The sequence below is a fragment of the Sorex araneus genome, chromosome 4, assembly GCF_027595985.1.
Source record: "Sorex araneus isolate mSorAra2 chromosome 4, mSorAra2.pri, whole genome shotgun sequence".
Taxonomy (NCBI): domain Eukaryota; kingdom Metazoa; phylum Chordata; class Mammalia; order Eulipotyphla; family Soricidae; genus Sorex; species Sorex araneus.
In genome coordinates, this window is record NC_073305.1 from 5391912 (window position 1) to 5412875 (window position 20964).

At 47.0% G+C, this 20964-nt stretch overlaps 1 protein-coding gene across 3 annotated transcripts in view; it reads left to right on the forward strand.

The window, feature by feature from the left end:
* The window catches only part of GRM7 (glutamate metabotropic receptor 7), an 862221-nt gene that overhangs the window by 606589 nt on the left and 234668 nt on the right, over nt 1–20964 (forward strand). For all 3 annotated transcript variants that reach the window (XM_055136460.1, XM_055136457.1, XM_055136459.1), the window contains exons 6-7: nt 2497–2697; nt 13829–13968. In XM_055136460.1, coding sequence (XP_054992435.1) covers nt 2497–2697; nt 13829–13968 — 341 coding nt within the window. The remainder of the gene's footprint in view (nt 1–2496; nt 2698–13828; nt 13969–20964) is intronic.

Here is a 20964-nt window from a genome sequence, read left to right on the forward strand (position 1 = left end):
GGGTTTTGTTTTGCAGAAGGCTGTTCCATACACTATACTTTTAAGTCGACGCATTAGGTATGTTGGTTAGTCTCAGATGTGAGTTTGTGTTTTTAGGAATCTAGCAAACAAAGAACGTAAAGATATCATTTTGAATCAGGACTTTCCCCATGAGAGCAAGAAAACAGATATGGCAGAATGTGGGGGCTAAGAAAACAAACAAACAAAAAATCCCCGTGCTCTTGAATTTACACTGGGAGCAGCAGTATGAATTCATGACAAATTTTATATTTAAATTCCTACTCTATGCACTTTGGATGCAGGGGGAAATAGTGAGTAGAGGCTGTCTGTTATTTAAACAGAAAACAGATAAAAATACAGTGAGCTCTTATGTTCCTAAAAGGAGAAAAATACAAATGCATGGGACTTTGGGAAATTCTGCACTTCTTCTTGGAGATTTTTCTTCATTATATTAAATGTTCTCCAAAAGACTTTTGGTGATGAAATCTAAAAAATTAATGCAATGACTGTAGGGACCTCTATTTTGTATGGAAAGGGACTGGAGTTGTAGAATTCCTCTCCTTGGGGCTGGAGCAATAGCACAGCAGGTGGGGCATTTGCCTTGCAGGCGGCGGACCCGGGTTCAATTCCCAGCATCCCATATGGCCCCCCCTAGCACTGCTAGGGGTAATTCCTGAGCATTGCGGGGTGTGACCAAATAAAGCCAAAAAAAAATAAAAAGAATTCCTCTTGTTTCCTTGCTCCACCAACGGACCTTAGAAAAACAATTTTTAAAATATTGCTGTGAAAGTGAAATGCTATATGCAGATAACGATTCACCTGGGAGGGTCAAACTATCTAAAAATGAGTTTCTGGGATTAGGTCCTTAATGTGTGCAAACTTCAGTACAGGTGTTATTCAGAAGCTCCTAGAAACTGTGTTTAGAGCAGAGGCTCTGTGGAGGGGAAAGACACATAGGCGATCAACTGACAAAGCATTAAAGCAGAAGACTAATTTTACAGAAATCTTTCATTATGATTGAGGGACTAACTGTAGACAGCTATTGAATTGTGCAATGGAGGGAGAATTAAGTTCAGAGGAACAAGAACAAGGAAGAAGAAGGACATCCCTGACAAGGAGGGAAGGTGAACGATGACAGACTCTCCATTAGATCTTCTGCAGCATTCAGGGGTGAAATAATAGTTCTGTTGCTCTGGAATAAAAACGTGGAGGACGGAATAGAGCCAGTGCAGTGATAACAATGTGGGCTTTGGGGTCTGAGAAGCCTATGATGCCCTCCATGCTCTGCCCGTTAACGCCCTTGGGAAGGTGATGGAGGGGAAGATGATGGAGCTTGAGCCTCCCACGGTATGAGGAGGATCAGTGCTACTCGCATCATAAAGTAAGATGCAGTAATGTGTGTAAGACGCCTAAGGATGCCGAGAGCACTGCATCACTGTCCCTGTCACAGCAGGCAGATGGGGCAACAAGATGAACACCCTCTGTTGTCAAGGGAAAGAATGCGTCCTGGAGGTGAAGGAGAGCTATCTAATGTGGAGCGCAGGGGTGAGGTTATTAGTATAAAAGAATGAACACACAGATGTTCAAGCAGCGCTTTCTTAGATGACAGTAGGGCAGGACTGGTGTGGCTGGAACTGTTCAATGTTGCAGAAACAAAGCAGCTAGAATTTGGGGAATCCGTGGATGTGTGTAAGTGAAAGACAGAGGAAGGAAAGAAGAAAAGTGACTTTATGTTTCCGTCCGAAACCATCCTAAACCTGGGATTCTCAGGACTGACAGCAATTGGGACAGCAATCCCTGGAGGCAGTAGGTGCAAAGAGAAGGGAATGAGTTCAGAGGTGGGATTAAACTTACTTTTGATTGTATTCCATTTGGCCAAGTGCCTTTCTACAGTAAGTGAGTTTTGGAGACTTAAATGTATATCCCGGGTTCTAATCACCCCGAGTCCTGATTTTCAAGGATAGTTTAAATGGGTTATTAGTTTACTGTAAAAGCTGTTTGCGGGTCTGAGAGAAAGTACAGCAGGTAAGATAGTGCTTGGACACTGCTCATCCGGGTCTGATTCCTGGCATCACATGTGGTCCGCAGCCAAAAGTGTACTCAGGTTCAAACCCTCAATGCCCATATAGTCTCCCGAATCCCTCCATGAATGATCCCTGATCACAGAGTCAGGAGTCTGCTCTGAGCACCCCCAGATGTGGCCCCAAAATAAAGCAAAATAAGACCCCCAAATGAAATCAGAACCAAAAACCAGCGTTTCTGTTCCTCAGTCACGTGCTCTACGAGGAGTTTGGGAAGTTAGTGCTCTTGTCTTCAGAGTAAGAGTCGAAGCGTGAACCAAAGCAATCTGCTAGACCAAGGGGCATGTGTGGGAAGAGCCTTGAAGCACAGTGCCTCGAAGCATTGCTTCCTTTAAGTATGGTAAAGGTAAATGCAGCGATAGACAACCTAGTCCACGCCAACCTGTGTGTGTGTGTTTCTTATTTTAATGTGCAGGACAGGAGAGAATCGGGAAAGATTCCAACTACGAGCAGGAGGGTAAAGTCCAGTTTGTGATTGACGCGGTCTACGCCATGGCTCACGCCCTGCACCACATGAACAAGGACCTGTGTGCTGACTACCGAGGTGTCTGCCCAGAGATGGAGCACGCAGGGGGCAAGAAGCTGTTGAAGTACATCCGCAACGTTAATTTCAATGGTGAGTCTCCACTAGCCGGGCTCTGGGGGAAGCCAGTGTACCGGCCATCCGGGTGTCCTGCAACATCGAGTTCAATGGTGAGTTTCCAGTTAGCCAGGCTTTGGGACGATCCCATGTACTGGCCGTCTGAGTCTCATGCAACGTGAATTTTAGTGGTGAGTCTCCAATGGCCAGGCTTTGGTGGAATCCAGAGTGCTGGCCATCTGGGTCTCATACATAGCTGGATTGATATTTACCCACACAGAGTGTCTACTCACTGTTTCAAAACTGGGCACACTATCGATTCCAAAGAATTGAATTATTTCCTAAATTAGTGTTGTCCACCTTTTTCCTGTCTGTGGCACCATTCTGACCTTGCTTCCTTCCCCTGCCTCATCCCTATCCTACTGGTAGATTCCCTCTTCAGCGCCATGTCCCTCACTGCAATGTTCACGTGGAGGCCCTGTGGAATTTTCTGGGGGCTTACGGAGGGATTGTGACTCCCAGTTGAAGAGCTCTGAATTAAATGATGAGCAGTGAGGAAGTAAATGAATAAACACTTGGGACTCTGGTTTGTTGCTTTTGTGTTTAAGATAAAGAGAATTTTGCACGTGGCCAAATTCACGTATCTGAATAGGAATGGGAGGGACTGAGAGGAAAGAGAAGGGTCCCAAGAGAAGGACCCCCATTGATTGAAGGCATTGTAGTTTTCCACACGAACCACATTTCAGATTATAAATTTATTACTTGAGGTCTTCAATGATTATCACTGTTACTACTGTCACTGTCATCCCGTTGCTCATAGATTTGCTCAAGCAGGCACCAGTAACATCTCCATTGTGAGACTTGTTACTGTTTTTGGCATATTGAATACGCCACAGGTAGCTTGCCAGGCTCTGCCGTGTGGGCAAGATACTCTTGGTAGCTTGTGGGGCTCTCTGAGAGGGGCTGAGGAATCAAACCCAGGTTGGCCACATGCAAGGCAAACGCCCTACCACTGTGCTATCACTCCAGCCCTTCAATGATTATAAGTGAATCAAGTCCATAAAAGAGACAGGTGGAGTTGAGCAGGAGAATGAGCAAGGGAAGGGTAATCTCTCTGCTCCCGTGGAGAGCTTTGGGGATTATGTTCTTGACAGTCCCTGATGCTCCCCACATGAAGAGAAGAGAATAAAATCAGCCCGAGTGTGACTGGAGAAGCCAGGGTTCACCACACACAGGGCCCGTCTGCTAGACGTAAGATTGCTAAGGACCTGCACACACAGCTGCAGGACTGAACAGTCGGCAGTTCTGCCTTCCACAGGTTGAAAAAGTGAGAACATGGAGGTGAAGTCAGTCTGAGGGTGGAGACCTAGAACTGCAGGGCTGGTGGCCTAAATTCTTTTTTTAAAATTTTTTTATATTTTTTATTCTTTTATAGAATCACCATGTGGAAAGTTACAAAGCTTTCAGGTTTAAGTCTCAGTTATACAATGCTCAAACACCCATCCCTTCACCAGTGCACACATTCCACCACCAAGAATCACAATATACCTCCCCCCTCCCCCCCACCTTCCCAGCCCCCCACCCCGCACGTGTAACTGGTAAATTTCACTTTACTTTCACTTTACTTTGATTACATTCAATATTTCAACAAAAAAATTTGCTGTTATTGATTTGGAGTTTCTCCCCCCCTAAAGTCGACCTGCTGAAAAGAAAGCATTTGATAATTTGTTTTCCATTGCTGAAAATGAAGAGATATGAGGTCGAGAGGCCGCACTAGCAGCCGCACGGGTTTGGATTTCTGTATTTTAGTATTTTAGTAACTAAGTCCAGAGAAATATCTGCCAGAAATTGCAACATTGTAAGCTTGTACCTCTCAGCTACTTTATATTCCACATATGAGTGCCATCTTTCTATGTCTGTCTCTTTCTTTCTGACTCATTTCACTCAGCATGATACTTTCCATGTTGATCCACTTATATGCAAATTTCATGACTTCATGTTTTCTGACAGCTACGTAGTATTCCATTGTGTAGATATACCAGAGTTTCTTTAGCCAATCATCTGTTTTCGGGCACTCTGGTTTTTTCCATATTGTGGCTATTGTAAACAGTGCATGGTGGCCTAAATTCTGATTGTCAAGGAGCTGTGCAGGGAGATTGGGGAAGCCTGGGTATATCAGTGGAGGGAAATTTATCCACGTGGTGGGATTGATGCTCCAACATTGTGAGCCAGAAACTCAACTAGGAATGACTGTGAAAATCACAGTGCCTTCAGTAGAAATGACATCTGTACCTATATATTCATTGCAGCACTGTTCACAATAGCCAAACTATGAAAAAAACCTGAGTGCCATAAAACAGATGACTGGCTAAAGAAACTTTGGTACATCTACACAATGGAATACTATGCAGCTGTTAGGAGAGATGAAGTCATGAAATTTTCTTATAAATGGATAAACATGGAGAGTATCATGCTAAGTGAAATGAGTCAGAAAGAGAGGGACAGACATAAAGGGACTGCACTCATTTGTAGAGTGTAGGGTAGCATCACAGGAGGCAGACACCCAAGGACAATAGATACAAGGGTCAGGGGGATTGCCCCATAGCTGGAAGTCTGCTTCATGAGCGGAGGGTAAAAGGCAGATGGAATAGAGAAGGGATCACTAAGAAAATGATGGCTGGAGAAACCAGTTGGGATGGGAGATGCATGCCGAAAGCAGATGATGGACCAAGCATGATGACCTCTCAGTGTCTGTGTTGTAAGCCATAATGCCCAAAAGTATATAGAGAGAGTATGAGGAATATTGTCTGCCTTAGAGGCAGGGGGATGGTGGGAAAGAGCCGGTATACCTGGGATATTGGTGGTGGGGAATGTGACCTGGTGGAGGGATGGGTGTTTGATCATTGTGAGATTGTGACCCAAACATGAAAGCTTGTAACTATCTCATGGTGATTCAATAAAATTTTTTAAAAATTTTTTAAAAAAGATTTTATCTAAAACTCAAAAAAAAGTAAATCATAGTGCCTTAATATTGAAATTATTTTTTAATATTCAAAATAATAAAAAATAAATAAATAAATGACCAAGACTAGTGGTTCTGACATTTGGGGCCAGGAAATGAGCCGTGTCAGCAAGGGAGAGTGAATTCGCCCTCCTCTGTTTGGGGGATCTCTGAGATCCTAGGGACTGGCTGACACCCCGCCTTGTCCCCCAAGGCCACTTCCTTCATGATTCAAACCTAATCCCTCTAGAAACTGCCTCACAAATACTCCAGAAATAACATTCCATCCCTGTCTGAGCATCTCTTCTCACTGGTGAGTTGACTCCTAAAATTACCCAGTGCGGGGTAAGCATGAGGAAGAATATCAGTACAGAGTTGAATAAACAAGTCTGAAGCTACTGCCTCGACACCCTGGAGAGGGTGAGGAAGAAAACAGTCCTGTGGAATTTTGGAAGACAGTATCTGACTAAACAGCTCGAGTCTTCACACAGAAATAATGACACCAACTTTGTGCATTAGTAAATCTGTGTCATTGTCTACCACTTGGAAGATAATTTATACACATGAAAATATTGAAAGAAGCTTTAATTAGATGGTGGTTAATGAGAACAAGTTTTCTCACTGCCAAAGAAAAGAGTGCTAACAAGGATGGGAGAAGGCAGAGAGGAGTGGACTGCATTGGGTTAGAATAGAGTATGCTGGTGTGAGCTCAGAACTTTAAATTTATTCTTGTAGGAATACATAAGAAGTCCCTGTGTATCACTCATCTGTGTATTATGTACAAATCCTATTTTCTGGCCAAAAGAACCAGGACTTCCATATAGATAGATAGATTTTAGCACCAAAGGAGGGAAAGAATAGAATGAGCTGGAAACATCCTACGAGGCAGAAAATAAGAAAGTGCTTAAATATAAAGGAGATTTTGGTGCAGGGGCAGGACAGCAGCTTGAAACTAACCCTCTAGCCAACTTTATGCCACAATAAATTAAAATCAGAATAAACATCAATGTATCATACCAACAAAATTATTGAATATATAGTTGAGGAGAAGGGACATCCTTTGGGACTTATTTTTAAAAAGGAAATACAAAATCTTCACTTGCCAAAGACCCCAGTAAAACTTGTTTTAGGCAAAAAAAAAAGTTATTTTTTTATTATCCACACAGACTAAAATTATGGTGTGTATAATGAGAAACAAGTTAATTGCAGAGACTTAAAGTTTTTTCTATTCAAGAAACATGAATTGCAAAAGGAGAAAGGACACAGTTGTGGAGGAAGCTGGAAGATCTTTGCTGAGTGGTCTAGGTTAGCCTCCCCAGTTAGGAGAGGAGGGTAGTAGATCAAGCCTCTGGACCAGATCAGGATGGATCAGACACCATCACTTCCCAAGCCCTCTTGAAAACACTGCACAGTCTATTCCCATCATAAGAAAGCAGAACAACCCAAACAGAGGGGCGTTTGTGCAGGAAACCATCTACTACTATTCTAGCACGTCATGTTCATGAGAAAGAACAAGTTCCAGATGATGTAGACCCAGAAATATCCAGTTCAGAGATGATGAAGACATTATTAGATACATGTGGCAATTAGTCCTAGGTCCTATTCCAGACAAAATACATTAGTCAGATAATGAAAAGATTTTAATAAAATTTGTAGATTAACCCCAGCATTCTATCAATATTAATATTATGGCTTAGATAATTACACCATGGCTAAAAGATCTTTGGAATATTTTGTTTGTAAATATCAACTTAATCCCAGAATATTTCATCAATCATCCATGAGTAACCTAGTGTTTGAAAGAGAAGGATCAAATTTCTTCCTTAAGATGGAGACAAAGTGATTGCACAAAACCAGGAAAAGGCTCATATAACCTTCTTTTGGGTGGTTTCTTCCTTGTCTTACAGAATGTCTTAAAATATGTAGCTAATTTTCTCAGAGCCAATCATGTGGATTTCATAATTTAGCAAACATTAAATCACATAAAACTGGGTCTAAACCTAGGCTTATTCCTACTACTACCACACCAGTGACAAGGAAAATCATCCTGAAAATGTTCCCTGATTTCCTTTGAATGTTCTTAAAGTCTTCTTAATGTCCTCTGGGCCCCATCTCCCAGCCCTCAGGAGGATCCTCTGCCCCTGGTGGCTGGGTAACCTCAGTTCTGTGCCAGAATCCGACGGTTTGCTTCCACTGGGCATTGTATACCCCTTATCGTCTCTACTCCACACATGATGGAGACCATCCAGCACTTGCTCTTCTCCTCCTCTTTCATTTTTGCCTAACATTACATCCTTCATTTCCATCCAAGTTGTACCAAAAGGTCTGATTTCCTCTTCCCTCATAGCTGAGCACTGTGCCCCAGTGTCCATACACACTGTTTCTGCATTCATCTGCTCTTGGGCATTTGGGTGATTTCCCAGTCTTGACTGTTGTTCAGTAGAGCTGCCGTGAACATACGTGTACACGAATCTTCTGTTTAATGTTGTTGTGCCCTAAGGCTGGATCCCTAGGAGAAGAACATCGGGGTCCTCTATGAACTTTTCCTCCCATGTTTTTAGAAACCTCCCATTTGTTTTCCAGAGGTGGAAGCAGAGGACAGACTCACCAACAGAGGCTTCCTTCCTCGTTACCTTCCCACCAGCACTGACTTCCTGCAGGGCTTTTGCTGCTGTGAGGGGATTGTTCCTTGTCATCCTAATTTGCATTTCTCCAATAATTCCTGATCATGGGAAATACCACTGTACTAATTCTCCAGCTCAGCTTTTCTTTAAGGAAATATCTATTATTTCCTCCTCCCCTGTTTTAATGGGATTGTTTCATCTTGTTGTTGATGTTGTTGCGCTCTGTGATTTCTTTATCTACCTTGGATATTAGTCTCCTGTCAGGCGGATGGTGTACAAATACTTTCTCCTATTCAAAAACAGACTTTTTGGAACTTGAAAGGCTGTCCTTCTACAGTTGTTTTATATGGTCCCATTTGTTTACTTTTTTTTTTTTTTAAATTTTTATTAAATCACCATGTGGAAAGTTACAAAGTTCTCAGGTTTATATGTCAGTTATACAATATTCAAACACCCATCCCTTCACCAGTGCCCAAATTCCACCACCAGAAACCCCAGTTTACCCCCCTCCCCCACCCCCTACCCCCTACTGTATAACTAATGAATTTCACTTCATTTTTTCTTTACCTTAATTACATTCCATAATTCAACACAAAACTCACTATAGTTGACATAACTCTCTCTCTCTCTTTTTTTTCTCTTTTTCCTTTTCCATTTTTTTTTTTTAATTTTTCCCCCTCATCCCCCTTCCTGCGCCTCATAGTATGGTGTACTCCACGCCACGTTGGCCAGCGTGGGGCTTTTGCTTAGCTCATAGTCCAGAGGTGGCTGTTACATTAAGAACCTTCAATATTTCAACAAAAACTTACAGTTATTATTTGGAGTTTCCCCCCCAAGTCTGACCTGTTCAAATGGAACCCTTTCACATTGATGACAATTATAAATGTTAAGTCGTGCAGACGCGGCAGCGTCCGCGCGGTTTTGGATTTCTGTATAAAGTCCTGGGAAAATTCTGCCAGAAATTACATATTTCCTCCGTTAGCCGGCGTGGGGCAAAGGCTTAATTCACAGTCTCCATACATGGGTGCAAGCACTTGCTGGAACCCCAATTCCTATATTTTTTCTCATATTTGTCATTAGGGTCAATCATTGAAGACCTCTCTGAAATCAATACCCTGGCGAGTTCTGCCAACATTTTCCTCAATATACTTTATAGATTTAGTTCTAATACTGAGGGTTTTAATTCATTTTGAATTAAGTTTTGGCACAGCGGGTAGGATGTTTGCCTTGCACATGGCCGACCCGGGTTCGATTCCTCCGTCCCTATTGGAGAGCTCGGCAAGCTACTGAGAGTATCCCGCCTGCACAGCAGAGCCTGGAAAGCTACCTGTGGTGTATTCAATATGCCAAAAACAGTAACAAGTCTCACAATGGAGACGTTACTGGTGCCCGCTTGACCAAATCGATGAACAACGGGACGACAGTGCTACAGTGACAGATGCTTATGTGCCAAAGCTAGCAGCCAGGCACATGGGGAAGTGAGCATCCAGCTGTCTCGGCTCAAAGCGGTGGACCACAGAGCTGTCCCCGGCAGCAGGGCCCCGGGGGAGAGAGGCTGTCATTGTTCTAGGCACTGAGTGTCAGGAGGATGGACTAAGGATGGAGCCCTGGACTCAGATCCCCACAGCGTTTCTGCATTCTGGGCAGGGGGGTGGGCAGACCCTGGGTGGGCAGAAATGATGAGAGAAAACTAACTGGAAGGGCTGTGAGCAGAGCTGAAGGGGGCCAGCGTGGATCCCGACTCTGCCCACAAAGAAGGGATTTCTCAGACTCACAAAGAAGCAGGCGCCAGGTGCCAGGGTCTCTTCCTCTGGGCCCCACGTCCCCTGCTGTCCAGTGGCCGATTCGGGAGTCCCCGGCCTTGTCTTCTGGCTGGCGAGCCCCTGGGTCTGTCTTCCAGACCCTCTCTTCTCTGCACCTCTCTACCTCCCATGTCTGAGTAGGCTTGTTTGAACACCATTTCCCTCTTTCTCTCGGGAACGTCGGGGAGCTGTTCAAGGGGGTGTGGGGGGAAGCGAAAGCTAATAACCTGGATGCATTATCCAATCCAGCCCGAAGGCCCCACAGACACACAATATGCTGATCTGTGTCATCACTTAAAGTCACTTGTGCTTTTGCCTTTTTTTTTTTTTAATTTTCCTTAAGCAAAAACTTCAGTAAGAGTGCAGCGGATGTGACAGGAGTCATTTCTCACCGAGACTGGAAGGAGGGAGGAAGGTTAGGTGGGCTGGCCCTTGGGAAGAATATTTAGCAGGGGAGCTTGAGATCACCGGCCTCTCTCCGCCAAAGCCTCCAGAAAGCCCCAGTCCTGTCAGAGGCCCCAGGCTGTCAGAGACCCCTCAGCAAAGCACAACTCTAGCCAATGTGAAAGGGAAGAAGGGGGCTTCGGAATAATAGAGGCTCCCTGCACACCTCTTCTTGAAATCCCGTCAGATCCAGATTCCATTTCTTTCCCTGGCATGAGTGGAAGGTTCCAGAAAGCCGCCAGAGAAGCCTGCCGTGGCCACTGTGGAGGCTGGTGCGGAGAGGACAGGTGGCCTTGAGCGGGGTGATGTGGGCGCAGCGTGTGCTAGTGAGACGGGGGGGGGGGGGGCCCTGCAGCTCACTGCAGGGGGCCTTGGCCACTGTCCCAGCAGCCTCTGCCTCCGCCCTGGGCTGCAGACGGCCAGGCGAGGTGGGTCCAGGCCTGCGGTTGGGCAGGTGAAGCGTATGTACCGAGAGGGGGCGGCTCGGTCCTTTCCCAGCGAGGAGAGTCCTGCGGTTCTCAGAGAGGACGCGGCTCTGGCTACTCAAGGGCCCCAGAGCAAGTGGAAGAACAGGCCGAACCCCACTTCCTGCTTCAGGGCCCTTCAGGAGACCCGAGAGCAAGTGCTCCCTGTGCGGCCCCCCTCAGCCCTGCTCCCCTGCGGTGTTCCACGTGCAGGGCATCCTGGAGCCGCTTGATCCCAGCCCTGCAGGTCACGGGGGTTGCGGGAGTGGAAAGCCTCCTAGTGGGTGGCAGATCCAGACAGCCAGCACCCCTGTGGTGTAAGGGACTCAGTGGCTTGGGACAGCGACTGCCCCTCTGCCCCATGCACCTCCTCACCTGGAACACCAACATTGGGGGGGTCTGTGTCCCGCACCTCTCCGGCCCCCGGTCACCACCATGAAGGGGTGCCAGAAACAGACTGTCTGAGCTGTGGCCATTGGTGGTTGTGATTCTGCCGTCCAGGCAACCTCCAGCCCCCTCGGAGCTGGAGGTGAGGCCAGTTCCTTCGCTTCCCTCTGCAGCGTCTGCCTCCTACAGGCCTGCACTCACAGCCCCCTTCCTGGTCCCCCCAGCCTCCTCCTGCCAGCCCTTCCTCCCTGCTCCCTGCTGCCTTGCTCCTGCAGGGCCACTGGGATTGTGGGGTGCTGGGCCAGTGGAAATAGTGGGGCTCTTCTTCCCCATGGCAGGGTCCTCTCACCCTCCAATCCGCAAACCTTCTTTGGCCTCTAACAGAAATTTGCACTTGTTCCGGGGGTTGGGTATGGACATATTCAGGGAGTCATCATCTGCGAACCACAAACTCTGATCTTTCTGGGGCCTTTTTATTTTGAATAGGCTGTGTTGGCAAAAACCCACACTTGGCTGTCAGGGGACAGTGTGTGTATGTCTGTGTGTAGGGGTGGGGGGCCAGCTGCCTGTGTGTCAGCGAGGGACCTTCAGCCTCGGAGGCTGCTGGCTCACTCCTCAGTCCTTAATCTCATTCGCAGTACCGGGCACCTGTGTCGCATGACCCCAAGACACTGGACTTGGTTCCCAGGCTTTCCCTGAGCCTTGGTAGTGGTTGCTGTGACCCCAGCTCTCCTCTTTCCTTGCAGGTGTGGTTTTGCCAGTTGGTCCTTTGACAAAGGAACCCAGACTGCTCTCCAGCTGTCAAAAACACACACACACGCATTTACACATGCACACACATACACATACAAGCACACATACATACATACATGCACACATGTGCACATATACACATGCACATGCATGTACATGCATGCTCACACATAATGCACACATGCATGCATGCACACATATATATGCATGTACAAGTGCACATGCATACACATGTGCACACACGACACATGCAACAAACACATGCACATGTGCACACTCACACAGAAACAGAGACACAACTCTCTTAGTGTGCTTACTCATTTACAGTTTGGCTCCAGTGTCCAATTATGCCAAAATAATTTCCTTATAAGACGGATATTTCAAAGAAAGCCTAACTGGGAGACAGAGGAAATATTAATATTTATTCAATGTTCACCAGACACACTGATAAGCAATTTAGATGGGTTATCATACAAAGTAAATTGAAAGCAATCAGAAAAAAATTAAATGTGGGGACCTGAGCAACAGGAGGTAGGTAGGTAGGTAGGTAGGGTGCTTGCCTTGCATGTGCCTACCCAGGTTTGATCCCTGACACCCCCTGTGGTCTCTCTCACCCTGCCAGCAATGGTTCCTGAGCACAGAACCAGGAGTAAGCCTCAAACACTGCCAGGTGTGAGCCCAAAACAATTTGTAAATGTTGCTAGCATCCAAGTATAGATGAAACTAAACTTTTGCGTGTGTGTTTATTTTGAATTCAGTTGACATACCCTTTTAAACTGCTTTTCATAATGCAACTTTTTCTCGGAGAGCCCGGCAAGCTACCGAGAGTATCCCGCCTGCACGGCAGAGTCTGGCAAGCTACCCATGGCGTATTTGATATGCCAAGAACAGTAACAACAAGTCTCACAATGGAGACGTTACTGGTGCCCGCTCGAGCAAATCGATGAGCAATGGAATGACAGTGAAACAGTGACTTATATGTACGTACACGTAAATATAGTATAATGTAAATATAGAATGTGTTTTATGCATCCTATAGCTGAATCACTAACCTGGCTCTGGCTCTACCATGCTCCCTGAGCACTGGCAGAGAGCACTGCCAGGAGCAGCCTTTAAGCACCAAGTGTCTGTGGCCCCATCCCTCCCCCAGCCTCCTCCCAGGTTGTCTTTTATGAAACACAATTTGGTTGGGTGGAAAGAAAAATAACAACAAGGCTAACCCAAACAACATTTGTTTCTTTAAAAAAAATAGTATTATTTTTTAATTTACCGAAAGGGGGAGAATAATGGGGTCAGAGCAATAGCACAGTGGGCAAGGTGCTAGCCTGTAGCCAATCTGGGTTCGAATCCCAGCTTCCTGTATGGTCCCATGACAACTGCCAGGAGTAATTCTTGAGCGCAGAGCCAGGAGTAAGCGCTGAGCACCGCTGGGTGTGACCAAAGGGCCAAGTACCAAGGAAGGGGAAAAACACGACTTTAGAGAACTGTCGAGTGATGTGTCCAAAGGGGAGGTGGCTGGATCCTCAGACTCTGGGTTGAGCTGCAGAGAAGCGGAAGGAGCCTCTCAAATATTGGGGTCATCTAGAGTTCACTGCTTCCCAGGGGGTCTCCAGGCCACCCCTGTGATCGAGGGCGGGGAGGGGTGAGCCGGGTGACTGTTCTGTCTCTCACTGTCTTACCTTCCTTCCCCAGGCAGTGCGGGGACCCCCGTGATGTTCAACAAGAATGGGGACGCCCCAGGTCGCTACGACATCTTTCAGTACCAGACAACAAACACCAGCAACCCCGGCTACCGTCTGATCGGACAGTGGACAGACGAGCTCCAGCTCAACGTAAGCCCCCGTGGGTGGGGCCTTCACCCATGCTTGTGGGGACAGGGAGCGGACACGGAGTTTGCTCGGGGGGACCAGCTGCCTCGGGCCGGGCGGCTAGTACCAGCTTCTGCAGACCTGGTGCTCCCTGACAGGCAGCTGGCATTTTGGTGGGTGGTCATGGCCAGTGATTCTGAGCATGGTGATGATGAGAGTGACAATGGCAAGAAACGAGTTGATTCTCTGCTGGACATTTTTATCTGCCCTGGAGTTCATGATCTCATGGCATCTGAGAGCCGCGTTGCCGGACCAGCGACCAGCTGATACTTTTCTGCTTTCCCCTGCTGCTTCTCTCTGCTGGCTGGCTTCTTCTTCCGTGCTCTTCATTCTCTATTTGTGGCAGTATTGTGGGCTTTCTTTTCTCCCTCTTAAAACGTGTTAGTGAGTCACGTGGGCTGATTCTGAGATTCAGTGTTAGCTGCTTCCTTTACCTTGGTTGCTTTTCTGCAAAACATGATCCTGAGTAAGTGCCACTTTCTCAGGCAGGGTAATGCCAAAGTTCCCTGCCTGAGACTATCAGAGCTCATCTGAACATTGGCTCAGCTTGAAGGTCATGAAGGTTATGTGCATGAAGGTCAAGCTCCTGCCAACAAAACTCTGGGGTGATTTTGCCCAAAACTTTGGGCAGAAATGAGTAATTCTAAGGAGGTTGTGGGAAGCAAGATGGTTGGCTTGAGCTCCCAGAGGAAGTGGAGACAATTTGGGGATTACGCATCTTGATGAGTTTTATCTAGCAGATGGAAGGAGGGACACTGAGTGTCACTGGCAAGGGCACAGATGGCATTGATGTGAACTGAAACGGAGAGAGTTTTCTTCCTCTTTGCAGTTGCAGAGTTTCTGTCTTGTTTCTGCTGAGGCCAGAGTGTCCAGACTTTGTCCTGTTCTCTTGGAGTCACGGGGTGATTCCCTCATGCTGATTTTTGTTCTCTTTGGAAGGTGTCTACATAAATGTCAGCTAGTAGTTCTTGTTATTGTTGCTGGTTTTTCTTGCTTTACTTTCTTAAGATTCCAATTCCAAGAGGCAGTGGTACACGTAAGATCACACACCAGTGCCCTGAAACATGCAAGATAGGATTATGCCAGAGGGGTTCTGAGACTGATCTCTGTGTGGCATTGAACTTGGAAATGACATTTATCAGGACTCAGCCAATTCACTGGGTAGAGATACCCCTTGTTCATCACTAAAACTTGAAAGAATAATGCATACACACAAATGACTTTTCCTTGTCCACCAAGGTCCTGCATCACCTGGATTCTGACAGGGAGACAGACTGATAGATGACAGGTACATAGATATTTACTGAGGGTCGAAATGCATCGGTTCTGACAGATCCTCACAGATGATTGAAGAGAGAGATGATGGATATAGATGATTGATAGACAGTTTGATGGATCCTAAGCAACTGTGATTATGAGGACTAAGAAGCCCCAAGTGTAGACATCCAGTGAAGCTCCTGGTCTAAGTGCCAGTCTGTCGAAAGCAGAGAAGACGCATGTCCCAGCGCGAGGCCGCAGGCAGGGAAAGGAATGGTCTTAGTCCATTTCCTTCTGTACTTCTGTTTCTTTCTATTCTATAGACATGCCCCCACCACATGGGGAAGAGCGATTGTCCACTCATCTGCCCAATGTCCATCTCATCTAGAAACAGCCGCCCCCGACTGTTTCACCATAGATTGGAACACTCTACGGCCCTGTCAAGTTGAAACATAAAATTAACCATTTTGAGCACTTTTCTAGATAATTTCTTTTGTTGTCACTTTTTTTTATATAAATTTATTTGTTCAATTACGGTGAGAACAGTTACAAAGCTTTCAGGTTTAAGTCTTGGGACCTGTCCTTTCACCAAAAACCCCAGTATACTCCCCATCCCACACCCTCCCCCTACCTGTGTGGCAGATGATTTCCACATTCTCTCTCTCTCTACTTTGATTACATTCAGTATTTCGACACCAGACCCACCATTATTACTTGGGATTTTCCCCCACACTCAGGCCTGCCGAAAAGACAACATTAGAAAGTTTGTTTTCTGTTGCTGATTATGAATAACATGTGATGTCACATGGCCATGACAGAGATTTCTGCCAAAAGCCATTGGGTTCTGAGATTTGTTTATGCGTCTCTGGGATCATGAGCATTAGGCAGTTTGATTAGTAGCAGGAGGGGCCCTTTGTGGGCAGAGACTTGGGGTCTCATTGGGGTGGGGGAGGACAAGGACTGGCTCCACCCCCATCCCGTGATGCTCCGCGTGTCTCGTCACTGCTGGCCCAGACCTGACTATCCAATGGCCTCTGAAATATGGCAGCCACCGAGCTGCCAAGGGGAATAGGCAGAAGGACGACACCGTTTCCCACCTGGGGTGGCCCAGCCCTGGTAACCTAATGCAAACTCCGGATGCATTTTTGCCAAAAGCCGCTGGGTTCCGAGATTTGTTTGTGCGTCTCTGGGATCATGGCCGTTAAGCAGCTTAATCAGTAGCTGGAGGGGCCATTTGTGGGCTGTCATCACTTTCTGAGCTGGACATTATGCCATTAGCCATGACCAGCATGGACCGAGGCAACACTTTAGGCCTGTGAGAGTGAGGCTCATGTCCTTGGTCACCAGAAACATGCTAAGGCTTTCCAGCTTTGAGCCCTGTGTGCAAAGTGGGTATGTGAGTGTGTGTGCACATTTGCTGTGTGAGAGTGTGGTGCATGTTGTGAGGGTATATGTGTTAGAGTGTGTGTTAGTATGTGAGCGTATGTGCACATGTGTGCACCCATGTGTATGTATGTGAACGAAGCATTCACTGGCCCACCACCTTCTTCACCCACTGCCCTGGCCCTCACTGCCTGTCCCTGCCCAGCTCTCTCTGTCTTGGGCTTCTTAGCCCAAGGTGGTGGTGGGCTGGCACAAACATTGGGCCCCAAGGGTGCTGATGTGATGTCCCAGGAAGATCAGAGGCAGACCACCGGGGCAGCCGTGGCTGGGATGAAGGCAAGAGCAAGAGCCAGGAGCAGCTCATCTGGGCAGGATGGAAATGCCCCCAAGAGGGGAGAAACCCACCATGCTTCAAAGAGGCAGCCAGGGTCTCACCAGGCCCACCTTCCCAGACCTGACTCCCGGGAGGGAGAGTTGACAAAACGCCCACGCCCCTTCTGTCTGCTACAAAGATGGCAGCCTCTCCCTCATCCCCAGTGAAACTTGGAGCCCACAGTATAGCCGAGTCCCGCTTCCCTTCACTTTAGGTCAGCAACACTCCCCTAACCCAGCCCCCCCGTCCCTACACAGCACAACAATATTCCCATTGGCCATAAAAGGTCAGAAAAGGAAGGATCCAATTCCAGATCCTGGGGTTGGATTTACCCAGGAAAAACCACCCTTGATCAGAGATTCTGCCCCTTCATTGCTGGGGCCACGGGAGCCAGCACCACGATCAGGGACTTAGTCCAGCGGGTAAGATGCTTACCTGGCACATGACCCCACTGGGTAAATTGCCCAACATTGCACCATAACCCCTAAGCACCACCAGGAGTGATCCTTGAGCACAGAGCCAGGAGTAAGCCCTAAACAGCACCAGGTGTTGTCCAAAATCCAAAACACAATAAAAGGAAAGAAAGTTATCACCCCCCCACCCCCGAGCCTCAGCACTCTGCTCTTTAGCTTCTCCAATCAATAAAATCTCGCTTGGGGTTCAGAGGTCTCTGGAGCCTTCATAAATTCTTTTGTGAATCACCCCAAGGGCCTGTTCTTGCCTCCAACAAAATCGTCCTGAGCTCCTGGCGCCCACGCCCTGCTGACCTAGCCAAAGCGGGGTTTTATTAGGTGTCGCCTGTGTGGTTCAAAGAGGAACCACAGCGGATTAATGTGGGATGAGCCCGGGTCTCTGGAGCAGGGGATCGGGCACTATAGACCAGGAAATGACATGCACACATCTGTCTTTATAGCGTGGCCCGGGGCCAATGTGAAATCTCGGGCAGGCATCATTAGTTTGCATATGGAAGCATGTCCAGACAGCCCTGGTCAACTTCAGGGTCTGTCCGGAGGCCCTAAGCCCACTGTATTGAAAAAGCACCAGCTCTGTTTTCACTTCTGTGAGGTTTGGTTGTGTCCTTTATGAGCACTATGTTGGGAGGGCCAGAGAGGCAGGAAAGGAAGTAAGCCTCTTGCCGTATGTACGGCTGGTCCCAGTTCCATCCCTGGCACTCACCGCAATGTCCCCAGAGCCCAAAGACCGGGAGTAGTCTTTGGGCACCAGTAGGTGTGACCCAAACAGCAACATTTTTTTAAACTGAATTAGCTATTCAGCAAGTTTTTGGGGTTGGGAGTTATTTGTATCCCGTGGTATGAGGTATTGGGATTTCAAGTCCATCGCCTTAACCACTCGGCCACGACTACACAGATGCTGGAGCCATAGCACAGCGGGCAGGGCATTTACCTTGCATGCAGCCGACCTGGGTTTGATTCCTCCGTCCCTCTCGGAGAGCCCAGCAAGCTACTGAGAGTATCTCGCCCGCACGGCAGAGCCTGGCAAGCTACCCGTGGCGTATTCAATATGCCAAAAACAGTAACAACAAGTCTCACAATGGAGACGTTACTGGTGCCCGCTCAAGCAAATCGATGAGCAAGGGGATGACAGTGACAGTGACAGTGACAGTGAGGTATTGGGAAAGGCACTGAATACACCAGACACAAACCAGTGTGACCCTTGGCCTCCCACGACTGACTGCTGTTGCCATGTGGCTCCAGGGGTGGAGTTACATGCAAACATGGACGGGTGTGTGGGTATCTTAAAGTACAAGGTATGGGCTGGGGGACGGTCTGAGTGACGCAGCCACTGATCTTTGTACAGAGAGGTAGGAGGAGGCCTGGGGACCTACAGGGCACGAACCCAGAGGCCATGAGACAGTGTTGTCTACTCTGTGCATGGAGGAAGCAGTAAGAATATTCAGAGGGGAATGGCAAAATCCCAGCCAGGAGTCACGGGGACATTCCCTGCTGGGCAGGCGAAGGACTGAGGAGAGCGGGTGGGGCAGACACTCTTGGATCAGGAGAAGCAGAAGCCGAGCTTTGCTGGGCTGGCAGGACAGTCCCCACGAAGGTGCCTGCCTGTGAGTTGAGATGCACTGGGACAGCACGTGACATTTGGAAGCCTGAGCAGTGGGAAGAGTCAGTTCCCCTCCTGCTTTCATTTACTCAGATCGACGAGGTGAAGATGAACAGGCTATCTCAAACAATCACAGGACAAACAAACAAAAAAACAAACAAACAAGCAAAATAAACCCCGAGAAGCAGTGGGAGGAAAGATTTGACCCAATCCATCAGATAAAGGGTTGACATCCAAGATCTATAAAGCACTCAGAATTCAACAACAAAGTAACTGCCAGCCCCACCCAAAAATGGGGCAAGTTGATGAATAGACTTTTCCCCACAGAAGACATTCGGGTGGCCAAGAGGCTGTCACTGTCACTGTCATCCTGTTGCTCATCAATTTGCTCGAGCGGGCACCAGTAATGTCTCCATTGTGAGACTTGCTGTTACTGTTTTTGACATATCGAATATGCCACGGGGAGCTTGCCAGGCTCTGCCATGCGAGCGAGATACTCTCAGTAGCTTGCTGGGCTCTCCAAGAGGGACAGAGGAATCAAACCCGGGTCAGCAGCATGCAAGGCAAACGCCCTGCCTGCTGTGCTATTGTTCTAGCCCAGGCCAAGAGAGGCATGTGAAAATAATGCTCATCATCATTCATGTTTAGAGAAATGCAGATCAAAACAACACTGAGATATCCTCTCGGGCCAGTGAGAATGGCACGTGGTGAGTAAGTCGGCTGTTGGCGGCGTTCCTCATCTATTGCTGGTGCTGATGAGACTGACACTTACAGAGCCGTGAGGCTGGACTTCCCAAATGTTAAAGTATCAACGCTCAGCCAATGTGTTTGAACTAAAATCAAGGGCTGAAGCGATAGTGCAGCAGGTAAGGTGCTTGTCTTGAATGCAAACAGCCTCGATTTGATCCAGTACTGTAAATGGTCCCCTAAGCCCTGCCAGGAGTGATTCATGGGCACAGAGCTACATATTAGCTCTGAGCACAGAGCCAGGAGTACGCCCTGAGCTCAGGAAGATGCATTCCCCCACCCCAAGTAAACATTTACTTTTAAAATTCTTGCACACTAATTAGAATTTTGGGTCTTGGGCATTTAAAGACACAAAACAAATCACTGTTTATATGTTTTTTTAAATTATTTTTGTGGTGTTTGGTTAGGGGCCACAACCAGCTGTGCTCAGGGCTTCCTCCTGGCTCTGTGCTCAGAGCTCAGTTCTGGTAGTGATTGGGGGTCCATATGGGGTGATGGGGATTGAATTGGAATCTTTCACATGCAAGGCAAGTGCACACCACCTATGTCATCTCTTTGGCTACCCAAATCACTATTTAATCAAATTATATATCCCCACTTACATACCTCATTATAAAACTCCAGAGAAATCCATGGTTTCATAGTTGCAACAGTCAAGCAATGTTTTAAAATGTAATCACATTCCTGTTTACCGTGAGAAATGGGATAATGGATAGCCATAATCTATGTTGGAAAAAGGAAAATATGCAAGTTGTCAAAATCTACTTCTTGCTCATCTTCAATTTGATGGCCTCTTTCATGGAATCACTTTATTGCACATCATAATTAATGGCTCTTATTTTATAATTTATAGCTTTGTTGATAGTAATTAGGATGGCAGTTTTTAAAGTTGACTTGATTAAATGAGTCTGAGACTCAGCTCCACTCCTTCTAGCTGGATTACAATGGAAACAATTTAATAAGGTTATTAGTAGTATTAAATGTAACAATATATGCAATGTACTTAGAACCTGTGCTTTGCACCTAGTAAATATTCAATAAACATTAACCTCAAGAGCAACAACACCAGAGCAGTTTAATATCCCTAATTCATCACATCGTCCATAACTTCAAAATGTCAACTTCTA